The following is a 19144-nucleotide window of genomic DNA, read 5'->3' on the forward strand; positions in this document are numbered from 1 at the left end:
TGGTAGTATATATTCTCACAGTGCTGGTACTTATATTGCACAACTTTACATACTATGGACCCTTTGATGTGATCTTCAAGGACTTTACAGCCCCCTCACAGTTTAGTTTATTTAGTTAAACCTATGCTGCAGTTTGCATTGTGTGGATTGGGAAACATTTGTCATCAGAGTTCATTGACTATTCTGTGAACAGCCAGTGTTTTGTTTGCCTTCTGTCTCATTGATGATTGCCTAGAATTCACATGTCCAAAATCTCCTAAGTAGTATCCACTAGCAAAGAGAATCAGTGGCTGAAATGAGGTTCCTGGCCATTGTGCTCCTCTTTTCTTATTGTCTCCTTGCTTCTGCTAACCAGTCCATTACTGATGAAGTAGATTGCGATGACAAAAACGTTTTTCAGGCAGCAGATGAAGTGCTGAAGTCCTTCAATGATGCAAAAAAAGAAGGAAACCAGTTTATCCTGTACAGGATCACAGAGGCCAGGAAGAAGGTAGGAGATGACATTGTTAAAAATGTATGAACATCAATACTAGAAAGTGTGGAGCAGAGGCTGAATATGCAATGTGGTTAATCTAAACTGGTAGAATCTGTGTGAAGTATATATTTATTCTTACATTTGCAAAGATTTTCCTGCAAATATTTAGTTCAATTTGTTTTCCATAGCAGTAGATGTAAAGCTCCTTTTTTTAAAATATGTAAAAATACAGGGGGATGCAGAAGTAGGTCTACGGTTTAATAATAGTTGAATTATAATCATGATATCAAGTGTTCATGGTTTCCTTTAATATAGCCATCCAAGTCCATCTGGGTATGGCCATTCAACCAGGTCTCATCCATGTATCCACTTACAATGAAAAATAATATTCATAGACACAGCATGCAAATGCCTACATTTGCACCCCATGTAAATCACTGATAAATGACACAGCTGCGCTCCTTCAGACCATCAGCTTTTGGGCTTTGAGATTGAGAGACGTGGACAATGGACATCTCTTTCTGCCTAAAGGTACCGTCTCATTTAGTGACGCTGCAGCGATATAGACAACGATGCCGATCGCTGCAGCGTCGCTGTTTAGGTCGTTGTGTGGTCGCTGGAGAGCTGTCACACAGACAGCTCTCCAGCGACCAACGATGCCGAAGTCTCCGGGTAACCAGTGTAAACATCGGGTTACTAAGCGCAGGGCCGCGCTTAGTAACCCGATGTTTACCCTGGTTACCATTGTAAAAGTAAAAAAAAACAAACAGTACATACTTACATTCCGGTGTCTGTCACGTCCCCCGGCGTCAGCTTCCCTGCACTGTGTCAGCGCTGGCCAGCCGTAAAGCAGAGCACAGCGGTGACGTCACCGCTGTGCTCTGCTTTACGGCCGGCCGGCGCTGACACAGTCAGTGCGGGAAGTTGACGCCGGGGGACAGACATCGGAATGTGAGTATGTAGTGTTTGTTTTTTTTAACTTTTACAATGGTAACCAGGGTAAACATTGGGTTACTAAGCGCGGCCCTGCGCTTAGTAACCCGATATTTACCCTGGTTACCAGTGAACACATCGCTGGATCGGCGTCACACACGCTGATCCAGCAATGACAGCAGGTGATCAGCGACCAAAAAAAAGGTCCTGATCATTCCCAGCGACCAACGATCTCCCAGCAGGGGCCTGATCGTTGGTCACTGTCACGCATAACGATTTTGTTAACGATATCGTTGCTACGTCACAAAAAGCAACGATATCGTTAACGAAATCGTTATGTGTGAAGGTACCTTTAGAGACAAGTCTCTTGCTTCATGGCTTACACATTTTGAAAGAAATTCTTCTGACAATGATTAGAAACCTGCAATGTCCTGCAACTTTTTAGAGCTACTGAACTATTAGACATTACCCATACTATTTTCACTGGGATCACCCATGACACTGTTGATACAGCTAAGAAATCTTTTCCAAAATCTGCTTGGGTTACATGTTTGTGTTATTGCAGATTTTGGTACAGATTTAGCTTTGTTAGCTCAAATTCCAATGGCCCTGACCCACTGTCCATGTACGGACGGTGAGATAAGGGCCATCTGTGAGTCTCCTGGCCCGAACTCAACAACCTTATAGATTTATGAGGCTGTTGAGGTCAGATTGGGAGATCTGTGGCCAGTCTGTACACAATGGTCCATACAGAATATTTGGCCTGAATCCACAGTTAAAATCGGCAGCACTTCCTCAATGGTTAGGGCAAAACCTACATGATGTCTATATTTCTCTGCAGATCTTGTGTTGGAATTCCACTTCATGTGGAATTTGCAACCAAAATTTCACAACAAATATGTGCAAATCCAGCTTGCTTGGTTTTAGAAATATTTACATCCTGCACTCATCGGTTTTCTCAGGCAATATTTGCATTGGTTTAGGAAATCTGTGTAAAAGATATGGCCATGTATACCATGCAGTAACCTCAATATGTAGATTATTTTTCTAATTACCGGAGGTGTAACTTGAATTACCTAATACTAGTTAAAAATATGTAATACCCAACTGTGCCATTCATGAGATTGGTGCCTCCTTATATTTTGGAGAGGTCTTTAGGCCCAGTTAGGCATCAGGCCTTGTGTGAAGAAAAGAGCAGATGAAGATAAAATAATGCCAATTTTCATAGTTTTATGCATTATCGTGCTAAATAGAAAGATTTCACTGTGTCAGTCTTGTAGAATTGTGCCTTTCTTTTTGCATTATTTATTCTCTTTGTTACGGATGAGGTAGGAGACATTGCTAGCTCATGTTCTGCAGAGGCAGAGCTTTACAACTAGAAGAGGTAAGTTACATCTTACCTGTCCAACAGGTCTAGTGGATCAGAGAAGTCCAGCTAATATATGAATCAGGGAAATACCTAAATACCAATACGTTTATTTGATACTGTTGACTCTAAGCAACTAAAATTAGAAAATTAAAAGGAGAATGGTTACAGTCTAAACTGGGTGCAAAACAGTTTATCTGTCTTTTTTTATTTTTTCAAAGTGTAATCTACCGAAATAGTGCATGACATGCTTGCTGAATTATCATTTTTTTCCGATCTAGGAAGAAACTGGCAAATTGCATATTTTTATCAGTTTCAAGATTCAGGAAAGTGTGTGTCCAGTAAAAAATGGCATATATTGGCAAAGATGTGCTTTCAAAGTCAGTGACGCTGTAAGTTCAAATAAATCCAATTTAATAGCTTTTCTATATTTATTATTTGTTATTTAGTGAAAAATTTGAGACTGTTTGAAATCAGAATATTGTATTTTGGCTGATTTAGCAAACACAGATTTAGGATATGTCTCGTAGTGGATCTCGTTCCATTCAAGTCAGTAATGTTGAGCTGATATACCAGGCTAAGCCTATGAATAAAAGTGAAAATGCTGGCTCTTTTCTATAGCCTTTTCTCTAAAATCTAACTTTTAGAAAAAAAATGTTTGAGTTATTATATCCTTTTTTTCTCTTTCTAGGACTATGGTGAATGCTCAGCACATGTGTTAGTCAACACAGAATCAAAAAGTTGGGATATTATTAACCAAAACTGTTCTACTACAAAAGGTATGTATAATACAGCATGAACAATTGCACATTGTACAAAGACACTCATTTTTTTTTAAGTAAGATACTATTTGTTATAGTGGATATTATCAATGAGCTTGAGAGCTACAATGAAGTGTACAAATATGATATGCTCTAGTTAGTCACTTGTCATGTTGGAAGTGCCACTAAGAACTATTGGGTCCATCGTAAGCTGCGGTAGCAAGGGAAGCTACAAATTTAATGTTCATAAAACATTACACATAACAGCTTTAAGGTTTTAAAGAAGGATCGACCCTCCTAAGTCGTCTATATGGGCATGCAGGTGATAGGAAGCTGAATAAAATGATACCTTAATATCTGCGATCCGATGTCTTATTCCAGATAAATCCACTTTTTCCTATATCTAAGTGAGAGTTTAAAGACTGTGGGCAGGACACTGTTGTGAATGAGAATCTGCCTCTAGAACTTAATTTAAATAAAAGGAGGAGTTCCTCATGTGAGACCTTAAAGGGAACCTGTCACCTGAATTTGGCGGGACTGGTTTTGGGTCATATGGGCGGAGTTTTGGGGTGTTTGATTCACCCTTTCCTTACCCGCTGGCTGCATGCTGGCTGCAATATTGGATTGAAGTTCATTCTCTGTCCTCTGTAGTACATGCCTGCACAAGGCAAGATTGCTTTGCGCAGGCGTGTACTATGGAGGACAAAGAATGAACTTCAATCCAATATTGCAGCCAGCATGCAGCCAGCGGGTAAGGAAAGGGTGAATCAAACACCCGAAAACTCCGCCCATATGACCCAAAACCAGTCCCGCCAAATTCAGGTGACAGAGTCCCTTTAACCCCTTCTGACCTCCAATGTATCCATACGTCCAGGTCGCTAGGTACTTACCGACCTTGAATGCATGGATACGTCATGGCGATTTTTCCAGGCTACCTCCTTTTATGTGAAACCATAAAATCATTTTGAAAAAGGGCAATTTTATCAAATTATTCAGTAGAAAAAGATTTTTTATGTGTGAAAAAATAGGGACTATTTTGAACAAAAAAGTTCATAGGAGTTCATGAAAAAATACACAATTACAAATGTAACAGCGGGAGGAGTTGAAGACATTGGCAATGCATTGAGTTTGTAGGACACTGTTTACTTTCACACTTTGGTCAGCTCTTGAGTTGGTCATGCATGGTGCAATTTCACAGCCTGATCCGCCAATGTTTACTTTACATATTTTCACTAATTTCCTCAAACTGTACTAATCCTGTTTGACATTCTCAGGTGGAGAGACAAAGACATCATGGTTTAAATTTGGGAAAAATCACAAAAATAAATGGGTTTCACATAGTGCTGTACCTGTTTTTTTTCCCCACTAAAACATAGCAAAGCCGACAGCTGCGTTTTTTGCTGCATTTTTGCACCAACTCGTTACTTTTTATGGGTGAAAAATGCTGGAAAAACGTTGAAAGAAGTTACATGCTGCAGTTTTTGAAAACACAGTGGTTTTCCAATTCAGACAGGAAAAAAAACAATGTGTGTGCATGAGACCTCTGAAATCTTAAAGCTTTTGCTGGTACTGTAAAACATAGCTTAAAATTTGCATTAAAAACTGCAAAAACACGTGTGAACACAGTCTAAGAAAGCATTTTAGCATTTTTCCTTCTAGTTTCACACTACTAGAAGGAGAACTTTGACTTTTGACAATATCAGTCGGACGCCTCTCACACAGCCAAACCAGATCTCCACTTTGCACTGACAAGGGGCAGTACCCCGAAACACAGTGTCTGCAAATTGAGATTCTGGTTTGGCTATTATCCTAAGTCATGTGACAAGGCTCGGTAAAGGGTCGACATTGACTGTTAGGATTGCTACCTTCCAATAGGTGGCACTAGAGTTCTAGTTCTCTTCCTCTCTGAAGAGACAATTTGCATAATTAGCATATTTCCCAGAGGAGCATTGTGGCTTTAAGTCTCCTCATCTTGGCATGCTTAGCATTTCAATCTCCGCAAGGAGAAAAGATACCGTACTTCTTGGATATCAGATTTAGTAAAGGAAACACAATTGACAACATATTAAGCTTATATAAAGCTGGTACTATTAGCACTGTCGGACTGTGATCCCAAGGGTCCATCAGTAACTTTAAAGGAATGATCTGAAAAAACAAATGTATTTTTATCCGAATTTCCTATCTATTTAATGCTATAATTTAATCTATCTTCTAATATACTTTATTTAAAAAGTCCCTTCCATTCCCAAAGTACATCATCTAACTGCTTTATTTGTTTTAACTACTTCCTTTTTGAAGACACTTTGGGTACCGTCACACAGTGAAATTTTGATCACTACGACGGCACGATTCGTGACGTTCGAGCGATATATCTGTGACGTTCGAGCGATATCGCAATGTCTGACACGCTCCTGCGATCAGGGACCCCGCTGAGAATCGTACGTCGTAGCAGATCGTTTGAAACTTTCTTTCGTCGTCTAGTGTCCCGCTGTGGCGGCATGATTGCATGGTGTAACATATATCGTATACGATGTGCGCATAGTAACCAACGGCTTCTACATCGCACATACGTCATGAAATTATCGCTCCAGCGTCGTAGATTGCAAAGTGTGACAGCAGTCTACGACGCTGGAGCGATATTGTTACGACGCTGGAGCGTCACGGATCGTACCGTCGTAGCGATGAAAATTGCACTGTGTGACGGTACCCTTTGTTTAAGATTCCAGTGCATGCTGATATACTCAATCAGGGGCAGAGATTGCTTTCACTGATGCAGCTTTTGCCCCTTCCGGGAAAGGAAGCGTTATCAGCAACCTCCGTTTCAAGGGATGGGCTAGTCCCTACTCCACTGAGCATGCATCAGTTGTCAATTCTGATGGATGCTTAGTAGATTCTTTCACAGTGCAATATGCACAGTGACAGTTCTCTTGCCAACTTTGATCAGAAGGAAGGAGCCGTTGTAAGAAGAATACCCAGCGAGCAGAGACCAACGCAACCCCACAAGTGACGTCACATATCACAAAATAGATTAGGTTATGGTATTAAATAGATAGACATGTAGGATGAAAATTAATTTGTGTTTCGGTCTACCCATTTAACTGTGCCACTGCAAGCATATATTACATTACCCTCATTTCCTAACTTACCTATAATTCTACATAATAATAATCTGAGCAGTGTATTAAATAATTGAGATGCTACCTTTGTTTCTACATTTTGAAATAAATGTATTGTGTCAGTCGCTGCTCATATATGTGTGGTGGTGGGCCCACTCCTGCCCACCAGGTGATTCACATGTTCCCTTGTGGGCCATGACAAACCTGACTTATAACTTAATAACACAACACACTAAAAATGTAGAGAAGCCTGTACATACCCAAATTATAGTGAGAATGAAGCAAATGGCACAGATTCACAACATATTTTGCATCTGCTTTAACTAATATGGTAAAATGCACAGTTTTAGTGAGTAAACCATGGATTGCTAAATCTTGACACAAAGTGTATTGAAAAGAATAGAATATCAACACTAAAAAACAACCCAACAACTCTTTATTCCTTTCCAAATTAAAATCTTTGAAGACATAAAAAAAATCATTTGTTTAACCGCAATCATAATTATCCATGCAATAAAATCAACTTATCATTAACATAAATGTAAGTGAACGACCTAAAGATAAACAATGGAAGAATTGCTGTTTCTTGTGTCCCGTCCCTTCAAAGATAATGAAGTCCTTTGTAACCCAAGATGGTACCATTTCATGCAAAAACAACTTGCCCTTCAAAAATCAGTGCTCAATGAGGAAACCAACTGTCTTACGTCTGACCACTTCTTCCTCCACCAGAGGAAAATGGAAATGCAGTAACGCAAAAAATATTGAACACAGTTGTCTTCCAGACATGCCAATATAAGCTTCCACACCAATGTAATCTCCCAGAAAATACAGGGACTAAGGTCCCAATTAATCAAGACTGACATTTTCAGATGCTTTTGATGGAAACTGTCATGCGTCTGGGTTCAAACCCTTGAGCCTGTGCTTTGTCCTTCTCCTTACACATACCAATGTTTTCTTCATATATTATTCCCATCCAATCACAGGGAAGCCTTATAAAAATAGAACCTTAAACAATTAATTAAATACCATGCGCTATATGTTACTAGATGCCATCCAGATGTGCGATTTTGTTAGACCTTTTAAATTGGCACCGTGATGATATGATGCTACATTTATTTATTTTACTCACTTATATAGCGCCATTAATTCCACAGCGCTTTAAAAAAATTATTGACACTGTCCCCATTGGGGCTCACAATCTAGAATCCCTATCAGTATGTCTTTGGAATGTGGGAGGAAACCGGAGAACCCAGAGAAAACCCTCACAAACACGGGGAAAACATACAAACTCCTTGCAGATGTTGTCCTTGTTGGGATTTGAACCCAGGACCCCAGCGCTATAAGGCTGTAGTGCTGACTACTGACCACGCAGATGGCATTTTGTTCTGGTGGAAGAGGTCTTCAGAAGTAGGACTACTGGTTTGTCTGACCATCAGTACCATACAAAGCAAGGGGACAATATATTTAGTTTCCGCTGGTAAGTATTTCTTCCTACTTGTTCCATGAAACAACAAAATCTTTGGTTTTGCCAAATCGGTCAATTTTCATCTGGTTCAACCCCCTGCTCAATACAGGATTCACTAAATCATTCCAGACAGATGTCTGTCCAGCCTCTGTTTAAAAACTTCCATGGAAGGAGAACTCACCACCTCTCGTGGCAGCTTGTTTCACTCATTGATCACCCTATCAAAAAATTTTACACGGATGAGAATCGCAGAAATGTTCCCTGAGCAGTGATCTGTATGTCATCCATGTGCAGTGCGAGGATGCAATTTTCTTGCATGTAAGCATCCGTGTAACATCCGAATGGCAAGATTTTCTCTCCGGCTTGCAAAATGGACATATAAAGGATCCATGGGCTCAAATATTTGTGAAAAGATATATACAGTATATATATATATACTGTATTATATATATATATATATATATATATACAGTGCCTTGTGAAAGTAATCGGCCCCCTGGAACTTTTCAACCTTTTCCCACATGTCATGCTTCAAACATAAAGATGCCAAATGCAAATTTTTGGTGAAGAATCAACATCAAGTGGAACACAATTGTGAAGTTGAACGAAATTTATTGGTTATTTAAAATTTTTGTGGAAAATCAAAAACTGAAAAGTGAGGCGTGCAATATTATTCGGCCCCTTTACTTTCAGTGCAGCAAACTCACTCCAGAAGTTCATTGTGGATTTCTGAATGATCCAATGTTGTCCTAAATGCTTATTAATGATGATAAATACAATCCACCTGTGTGTAATCAAGTCTCCTTATAAATGTACCTGCTCTGTGATAGTCTCAGGGTTCTGTTTGAAGCACAGAGAGCATCATGAAGACCAAGGAACACAACAGGCAGGTCCGTGATACTGTTGTGGAGATGTTTAAAGCCGGATTTGGATACAAAATGATTTCCAAAACTTTAAACATCCCAAGGAGCACTGTGCAAGCGATCATATTGAAATAGAAGGAGTATCATACCACTGCAAATCTACCAAGACCCGGCCGTCCCTCTAAACTTTCATCTCAAACAAGGAGAAGACTGATCAGAGATGCAGCCAAGAGGCCCATGATCACTCTGGATGAACTGCAGAGATCTACAGCTGAGGTGGGACAGTCTGTCCATAGGACAACAATCAGTCATACACGGCACAAATCTGGCCTTTATGAAAGAGTGGCAAGAAGTATCACGGACCTGCCTGTTGTGTTCCTTGGTCTTCATGTTGCTCTCTGCTCTGCAGCGAAACGCGCGTTGGGGCATCTGCGCAGTTGGTATGGGTAAGATATGCCATGATACATATGCACTTTTGGCACTTTATTTCTAGCTTCATAGGAACATGGTAACTTTGCCACATGCTATATTTAATAGTCAGTTTCTTCCTGTGATTTGTGGTGTATTTCTTGCCCATTTACATTAGGGTCTTATTAGGCTACTCTTTTCTTTATATGTTTGTGATCTTTTGTCAACCAGTCCAATATATATCTTTTACTGGGTATATACTCTTATATTTTTGAGTGCCTTTTTTTATATGGATAGCCTACCTCTGCCAGGTTGCATCATTGCTCATTAGACCTGTCCAGTACTTTCCTGATTTTATCATATACACTTGTTTGTCTTGCTTGTATCTTGAAATACTAATAAGGGTATGTGCACAGGTCAGGATTTCTTGCAGAAATTTTCCTGACATTTCTGCCAGAAATCCGCATGCGTTTTTTCATGCGTTTTTTCATGTGTTTTTGACGCGTTTTTGTTGAGTTTTTGGTGCGTTTTTTCCCAAATGCATAGAATAGCGGGAAAAATGCAGAAAATCCGCAAAATTAATGAACATGCTGCTTTTTTTACCGCGATGCATTTTTTTCGCAGAAAAAAAACGCATCATGTGCGCAAAACATGCAGAATGCATTCTAAATGATAGGATGCATAATGTATGCATTTTTAATGACTTTTTATAGCATTTTTGCTGCGCAAAAAATGCGAAAAAACCTGAACGTGTGCACATAGCCTAAAGCTACATACATTTTCTACGGTTATTTGCTTGACATTAGTGGTCATTTATTTTATTTTTACATAGCTACATTTTGGAATCTAAAAGCTCTTGTTTCTTTCATGTGTATCCTATAGCTCTATCTGAGTATTCCTCAAAAATATGGTCATTTTATATTATCAGTTCTGGTTTGTTATTGTATTCTACCTGTGGAGACCTAGAACAACTCTGCTGCATCACCATCAGCCCCAGTGATCCCTTTAAGCAGCGTCGGCCATCCCTAGCCGAATACCACAGGTGGCGTCACGAACAATCCCCTTTTCCTATATAAACTTTATTCCCAAACATCAGTGCATCACTTTTATTGTGCGCCCAGGGCCACGGACCGGGTCACTGCTGCTATGACCACCCCTTTAAGAACCGTCCTATCTGGTTCCGAGTAGCCCACGGCCCTAGTGGGTGTTGCACTTATGTATTATGTGAAGTGTTGCCCATTCCCTTTTTAAGGAAAATGGATATGGGTAGTATGTTTACTTTTGCTGCCTTCAGTCTCAATCTATAATGTGCACATTTCAATAATAACAAAAAGCTATTTCATGAACAGGTGTGTCCAACCTTTTGACCGGTTCTGTACATCTAGTTGATTGGCATTCATTTAGCTCCATTGATATGTTTGTGTGATCATTCCGTCAGCGCACAGTTTTATTATTGTTTAGAGCATATCGCTATTCACATAGGTCAATGAGCCGCTATTACAAGATGTTTTTAACCCTCCGTCACATACAATATTCGGACTAACGAGTTCACATACAATGTGCCTGTCAGGCGCCTGCTGGAAAAATACCTATAATATCTAATGTTTGCAATTTCAGTGCTCTAAAAGTGATCAGTGACCTTCATAGGGATGTAATAAAAGAGACTACACATAATCAGTTGCAAAAAAAACCATTTACTTAACATAAAACTAATAACTATGAAATACAAACTTTTCAAAACGCCCGCCAAATAGTCCCCAGTTCGACTCTCTCAAAAAAATGTACAAAGAAAATTTTTGAACACAAACTTAATTTTAAGGTACCTTAAGTACTATTAAAAACATATTCAATCAGAAGTAGATGCTGAGGTTTCCCCAGAAAAGTCACACTTGCAGAGCAAATAGCAAGAATTACACACCATTTTTGCATGTGTCAGGCAAATTGCTTTATGACATTTGAGACATTCATAATTTGAAAGCCTTCTGGTTCCGCTTTCCGTTTGGCAGGTGGTGCATCTCCTTTTGTGAGGTGGTGCAGATGGTGACTTTTCACCATCATCTTCTGGGCGGAACCTTTTGAGCTGAACTTGAAGGCGAGAGGGGATACCGATTGTTTTCACGCTTCTCCTGCGTAGCTCTCCAAGTACTAGTTCATGGGCCAATTTTTTCAGATACAATCGTCTACGGAGTGTTTCAAGCTTGTTTTCAAGATAAATTACTTGTGAATTTATACCACCCAAATTCAACATAGCAAAAAATATGACCATTGGCCAGCGTTTGATGTTTCTGCTGACGTTGAAAGTGGAGCACATCTGATCTGCTGTATCCACACCCCCTTTGGTGGCATTGTAAAATGTAATTATCTCCGGGTTTTTTTCTGCCCCAGTCCCAGGATCGATGGCAGCATCATCATGAAGTGTTGATAGAAGAAGTACGATTTTTTTGGCATGTGGTACATAGGAAACTAAAGCCTTTCCATTATGGAATGCAAACATACTGCTGTATTGTTGTCTATCTTTCACACTTACAAACTGTGGCGGCAATTCCCTTTTGTTTTTTTCTTACAGTTCCCACATATGACAGCTTCTGAATTTTCAGATAATCAATCAGATCACAACTTGTAAACCAATTGTCAGCTGTAATATTGAGACCTGATCCAAATAAGGGTTCAGCCAGTCTTTTTACAACATCAATGGGTTTGTTGCTCACACAGTAAGGACCTTCTGGTTGTTTTCCTGCATAAACTTCCAGGTTGTAAGTGTAGGTCTTACTGGCATCAACAAGGGCATACATTTTTATTCCATATTTGTTTGGCTTTGATGGAATATATTGACGAAAGGCACATCTACCACGAAAACCAGGGAGCATTTCGTCAATAGTGAGATTCTCTCCAGGGTAATAACTTTGTTTACAGTTTACAACAAATCTTTGAAATATATCACGAATTGGAGCAAGTCGGTCATGTGTTTTGCGTTCGGTTCGGGTAGTTCTGTCGTCAAACCGAAGGCAACGAATTAGAATCTTGAATCTGTTTATGGACATAACAAGGCTACATTTTTCAACTCCATCCCCATCTTTACCCCAAAGTTCCTCCAAACTTTGTCTATTTGCCCTATAAGCTCCTGCAAGGTACAGTAATCCAAAAAAAGCACGCAGTTCTATTTCATCTGTGGGCTTGATGGTTCTGTTGCAGATGTACTTGTCCTTTATAATGTCTATATATTGGTTGGTATATGTGACAATAGAGTCCAGAATGTCATCTGTAAATATACTGTTCCAGCATTCAACTGCAGTTTTTGCATTACGTGCAGTTCCTATTACTGCAGGAAGGTGAGTAATAATGTTTAAAGGTTCCCTACGTTTTTTCTGGAATGGCTTCTTGTTCCATTTAGTATTTTTATCTTTTCCAATATAATATGATCCAACTTCTTCATCCTCACCACTGTCACCATCTTGCTCTGTTTCAGAATCCAGGACACATTCTTCCACCTCATCATGAGAATCAATCTCACTTTCCTCTCCTAAATCCTCATTCAGTGTGAGGTCTCTATCATCTAACAGCATGTTTGTTACTTCCTCAACATCAAGTTGTTTGGATAAATTGTACATTTTCCTCTCCATTTCAGCAGATAATCTGAAGCAAGAGAAGGAATATGTTAGGGAACTACCGTATATGCCTGAGCAGCACACTTTCTTTTATAAAATCTCCCTTATTTCTATGAAATATCCTCACATTTTGTGCTATACATTCATAAAACAAGCTAAATAAACTATTGTGATGAATAAAAACATAAAATACCAACCTTACTGAATGTGACGTATTCACATACAATGAGCCTGAGAGATCTGTGCAGCTATATCCTCTCCCCTGAAGCTCTGAAATCCAACTGTGATATCAGGTTTCACAGACCTTCAAGAGACAGGAGACTACCTGGAGGGAGGGGGTTTCCTCACAATCTGGTGAGGAAGGAGAAATGAAAGTAAAAGAGAAGCGCCTGTCAGATCAGTTGTATGTGACGGAGGGTTAATGATCACATAATAGATATAATCAAAAGACAAATTAGCACTTTCATCTGACAGACATTTTTACAAGGGTCATTGGTTCCCATTGTATCATCGGCCTGTGTAAAATAACTCCAAACTATAAGACAAGACGTTATTTTTACAGGCCTGGTTATTTCGCATATGAAAAACAGCATTATTTCATCATCGAGTTTCTCAGGATATCATACCAACATAGATTAGAATTATTGCCTCATGTTCAATACGTTCTGACTGTATTTGCTTCTTTCAGAGGAAAGCACACAAGCCCCAATCCAACCAGGTGAATATGATTTTCATCCTTTATAACTATTCTGTTTGCAAAATATATTTCTAAGCTTGGTTTTCAGATATACAATATATTATACAGTGCATCACTGTGGGAAGTAAAGCATATCAGTTTCAAGATCATAAATCAATAAGGAATGTCTAAATGAATACAGCTTGCAAAGTATATATATATCATTTTTAAAGGGAATCTGTCAGCAGGTTTTTGCTATGTACTCTCAGGGCAGCATGAAGTAGGGGCAAAGACACTGATTTCAGCAATGTGTCACTTATTAGGCTGTTGTTTTAATACAATCAGTTTTTTATCAGCAGGAGATTATCACTGCCAGACTAGCTGCCCACACCCCAGCACTGATTACTAGCTTTCTGTAAGTATACAATGTACACAGAAAGCTGCTAACCAGGGGTGTAGGTGACATTAGCTTTGTGAGCTCTGCTACATGCTACATCTTAAAACAGATTGTATCACAACTGCTGCACCCAGTAAATTAAGTGATACATCCTTGGAATCAGGGTCTCTTTTCCTACTTCATGCTGCTCTCAGATGAGAAGAATTTGAGAAATGTGCATCCTGGGTGTTTGGTGGGTGAGCCTTCTTTTCCTGGGTGTTTGGTGGGTGAGCCTTCTTTTCCTGGGTGTTTGGTGGGTGAGCCTTCTTTTCCTGGGTGTTTGGTGGGCGAGCCTTCTTTTCCTGGGTGTTTGGTGGGTGAGCCTTCTTTTCCTGGGTGTTTGGTGGGCGAGCCTTCTTTTCCTGGGTGTTTGGAGGGTGAGCCTTCTTTTCCTGGGTGTTTGGTGGGTGAGCCTTCTTTTCCTGGGTGTTTGGTGGGCGAGCCTTCTTTTCCTGGGTGTTTAGTGGGCGAGCCTTCTTTTCCTGGGTGTTTGGTGGGTGAGCCTTCTTTTCCTGGGTGTTTGGTGGGTGAGCCTTCTTTTCCTGGGTATTTGGTGGGTGAGCCTTCTTTTCCTGGGTGTTTGGTGGGTGAGCCTTCTTTTCCTGGGTGTTTGGTGGGTGAGCCTTCTTTTCCTGGGTGTTTGGTGGGTGAGCCTTCTTTTCCTGGGTGTTTGGTGGGTGAGCCTTCTTTTCCTGGGCTGCCATTATGTATATCACTAAGGGTACCGTCACACTATAACATTTCGATCGCTACGACGGTACGATTCGTGACGTTCCAGCGATATCGTTACGATATCGCTGTGTCTGACACGCAGCAGCGATCAGGGATCCTGCTGAGAATCGTACGTCGTAGCAGATCGTATGGAACTTTCTTTCATCGCTGGATCTCCCGCTGTCATCGCTAGATCGGTGTGTGTGACACCGATCTAGCGATCTAGCGATGCGATCCAGCGATGCGTTCGCTTGTAACCAGGGTAAACATCGGGTAACTAAGCGCAGGACCGCGCTTAGTTACCCGATGTTTACCCTGGTTACAAGCGTTAAACTAAAAAAAAACAAACAGCACATACTTACATTCTGGTGTCCGTCAGGTCCCTTGCCGTCTCTGCTTCCCGCACTGTGACTGTCGGCCGTAAAGTGAAAGCAGAGCACAGCGGCTGTGCTTTCACTTTCACTTTACGGCCGGCAGTCACTGAGTGCGGGAAGCAGACTGCAAGGGACCTGACGGACACCAGAATGTAAGTATGTGCTGTTTTTTTTTTTTTAGTTTAACGCTTGTAACCAGGGTAAACATCGGGTAACTAAGCGCGGTCCTGCGCTTAGTTACCCGATGTTTACCCTGGTTACCCAGGGACCTCGGCATCGTTGGTCGCTGGAGAGCTGTCTGTGTGACAGCTCCCCAGCGACCACACTACGATTTACCTACGATCACGGCCAGGTCATATCGCTGGTCGTGATCGTAGGTAAATCGTATAGTGTGACGGTACCCTTACTGTAACTTCGATGGTCATTAATTATATTTTTCATATGTTGTACATTTTGTTGTACCGTCTTGCCTGGGTATAGTTAACCATTCCTTACTTCTTTTTCTACATGCTGCCTGAGTATTATCACTTTACCTTTTTTAGGGTGCTTTCCCTTATTTTTGGGCTCACCCACCAACACTTGTCATTTGTATCTACTGTGCTGGAATATTCATCATTTTGTGATTTTTATACTAATTTTGTAGCAAAACTTATACATTTTATTTCTCATTATTTTCTCTGTCTTTGTCTCTGCTCTCAGATGAGGTAGTACAGATCTGTACTCTGTATTTGGGGTACGGATTTCCCAGCTATGAGTGCAGGGGGAGCAGAGTTTTCATAGTGTGTGCTCAGTCTCTTTATATACAGTATGGCAGTCACAGTGAGAGGAGCGCAGGCACTGGGACTACACAGCGCACTCACTGTGACTGCGGGGGGCTCTTCTCTATAAAACCCTATATAGGCGAGAACACACTACATACGCTCTTGTTATTGGGACCATAGACGGCCTGTGTGTTTTCCATAAAAGCACTCCTGAATCCACGCTCCTGCACAACGCTCTCATAGTCACTCTATAGCCTAAAAGCAAAAGCATTCTGTTGGAGGAGAGTCAGGGGGCCCATGTGCGCAGCCAGTCGCACCGGAATCAGCAAGTTCAGACATTTTCATCTAGTGTGTATGTTGGCCTTTCCTTTTATGCAGACAGCACTCATCTTGATCTGATCTTGTAGATCAGCACACTCTTAATTCAATAGGTATTGCTAATTCTGATATTTTTGCCATATTCATAGAATAGGACATAAATATCTGATAGCTAAAGGTCTCACCTCCAGCATCCACACTCAAAGTGAACCTGACAGCTGATACATGCTTCCGATCTATAGGCATCACGTATCAGACACTGGTTGTATCATCTCAGCCGGTATGTTTGACTCTGAAGCCCCACCACGTTTCAGAGAAAAACATACTTTAAAAGCAGCCTGGAGGCTAGTTGGACCAGCTGGTCCCTGGTGGCTTCTCCCCACCTGCTGCCTTGGAGTGACAGGTCACTTCCTATACCCATACATAGGGAGAGAACTGTCACTCCAAGGCTGCAAGTGGACAGAACCCACCGGGGACCACCCTGTCTGACTTATCTCCAGTGTGGTTCAGTCCTTGACAGCTTCTAAAGTATGTCTTTCTCTGAAACACCGCAGCATTTTAGAGTTAAACATACTTGGCTATAATCATACAGATAATGCCTGATACATGCTGTACGTGGATCGGGCAGCATGTATCATCCACGTACAGCATGTATCAGCTGTCAGGTTCACTTTAAGAGTGTGACTTATATTCACTGAGCACAATCAAGGCAAAGAATGATTGGGTTTACCTCTATGTTCTGCAGCATCCTTGCTTGTCTCTTTTCATAACTCCCATTAAACAGAATAGAGAGAGACATCGATTTGTGCTCCCGCCATTCTTTTTTTTTCACTTGGGAACATGCTCTAAATGTACTTGAGCAGAATACCATTTCAGGTTAATATTTATGTACAGTACTAAATGGGACTTTATTGTGGAATTATAAAGTGGATTTAGGCATATTTGTGTTATATTGGACATTTCATAAAATTTAATAGGGGGTATCCACAAAATATTACAGTGTACACATGTATAGCACTCATGCTCTGTTCACATTGCTTAACAGCACAGATCCATTCAGTCCCACCATCCAACACAAGAGACACTCTCACAAATCACTTAACCATCTACTCACTCTTTCGATCCTCCTTCTCCTAGTCGCTGGAGACATCTCTCCAAACCCCGGCCCCCCATGTTATAGCCAGTCAAACCTCCCAATTGCTACACCCAGAAACCCCTCTAACCTTATTAATATTCCCTGCATGCCTTCTGTCTCTTTGAATTGTGCCCTTTGGAATTCTCGCTCTGTGTGTAATAAACTCTCCTTCATTCATGACTAGTGTTGAGCGATACCGTCCGATACTTGAAAGTATCGGTATCGGATAGTATCGGCTTTGCTCAGTGGATGATTTCACAAACTCCCCTCTCCCACTCTCTGACCACAACCTTCTTTCATTCTCTATCAAGAACTGCCATCCCGCTCAGGTCACCCCCACTTTCCACACTTATAGAAACATACAGGCCATTAACACCCAGAAAATTATGAAGAACTTGCAGTCCTCATTGGCCCCAATCTTCTCCATCTCATGTCCTGATTCTGCTCTGAAGCATTACAATGAAACCCTGCAAAGTGCCCTGGATGAAGCTGCACCTCCTATACATAAAACAACTCGGCACAGATGGCAACAACCGTGGCACACGCTGCAAACACGTTTCCTGCAGCGGTGCTCCAGGTGCGCAGAACGTCTGTGGAGAAAATCTAATCTACCCGAAGATTTCATCCATTATAAGTTCATGCTAAAGACATACAATTCTGCCCTTCACCTCTCCAAACAAACCTACTTCAACACCCTCATCACCTCGCTGTCCAATAACCCTAAACGTCTCTTTGACACGTTCCAGTCCCTACTCAACCCAAGAGAGCAGGCCCCAACCACGGATCTCCGTGCTGACGATCTGGCCAATTACTTCAAAGAAAAAATTGACCACATTCGACAGGAAATCATCTCCCAATCTCTTCATACCATGCACTGTCCTCCCTCCCCCACTGCATCTAGTTCACTCTCTGACTTTGAAGCAGTTACAGAAGAAGAAGTAAGCAGGCTCCTTGCATCTTCTCGCCCGACCACTTGCACCAGTGACCCCATTCCGTCACATCTCCTCCAGTCCCTTTCCCCAGCTGTCACCTCTCACCTAACAAAAATATTCAACCTTTCCCTCACTTCCGGTATTTTTCCCTCCTCATTTAAGCATGCCATCATACATCCATTACTTAAAAAACCATCCCTCGATCAAAACTGTGCCGCTAATTATAGACCTGTCTCTAATCTTCCCTTCATCTCTAAACTCCTCGAACGCCTGGTCCACTCCCGTCTTACGCGCTATCTCTCAGATAACTCTCTTCTCGACCCTCTTCAATCTGGCTTCCGCTCTTTACACTCTACTGAAACTGCCCTCACTAAAGTCTCTAATGACCTACTAACAGCTAAATCTAATGGTCACTACTCCATGCTAATTCTCTTGGATCTCTCTGCAGCATTCGATACTGTGGATCATCAGCTCCTCCTCACTATGCTCCGCTCCATCGGCCTCAAGGACACCGTTCTCTCCTGGTTCTCCTCCTATCTCTCTGACCGCTCCTTCACTGTATGTTTTGCTGGTTCCTCCTCCTCTCACCTTCCCCTTACTGTTGGGGTTCCTCAAGGATCAGTCCTAGGCCCCCTCCTCTTCTCTTTGTATACTGCCCCTATTGGACAAACAATCAGTAGATTTGGTTTCCAGTACCATCTCTATGCTGACGACACCCAATTATACACCTCTTCTCCTGTTGTCACGCCGACCTTTTTAGAAAACACCAGTGATTGTCTTACCGCTGTCTCTAACATCATGTCCTCCCT

At 41.2% G+C, this 19144-nt stretch overlaps 1 protein-coding gene across 1 annotated transcript in view; it reads left to right on the plus strand.

The window, feature by feature from the left end:
* Window positions 1-275: 275 nt before the first annotated feature.
* LOC138638158 (T-kininogen 2-like) overlaps window positions 276-19144 on the plus strand; it is an 84723-nt gene continuing 65854 nt past the window's right edge. Inside the window, exons 1-4 of the mRNA XM_069727229.1 lie at window positions 276-490; window positions 3056-3166; window positions 3466-3553; window positions 13681-13710. Of these exons, the coding sequence (XP_069583330.1) occupies window positions 296-490; window positions 3056-3166; window positions 3466-3553; window positions 13681-13710 (424 nt within the window). The 5' untranslated portion in view covers window positions 276-295. The remainder of the gene's footprint in view (window positions 491-3055; window positions 3167-3465; window positions 3554-13680; window positions 13711-19144) is intronic.

Source organism: Ranitomeya imitator, chromosome 5, assembly GCF_032444005.1.
Source record: "Ranitomeya imitator isolate aRanImi1 chromosome 5, aRanImi1.pri, whole genome shotgun sequence".
Taxonomy (NCBI): Eukaryota; Metazoa; Chordata; class Amphibia; order Anura; family Dendrobatidae; genus Ranitomeya; species Ranitomeya imitator.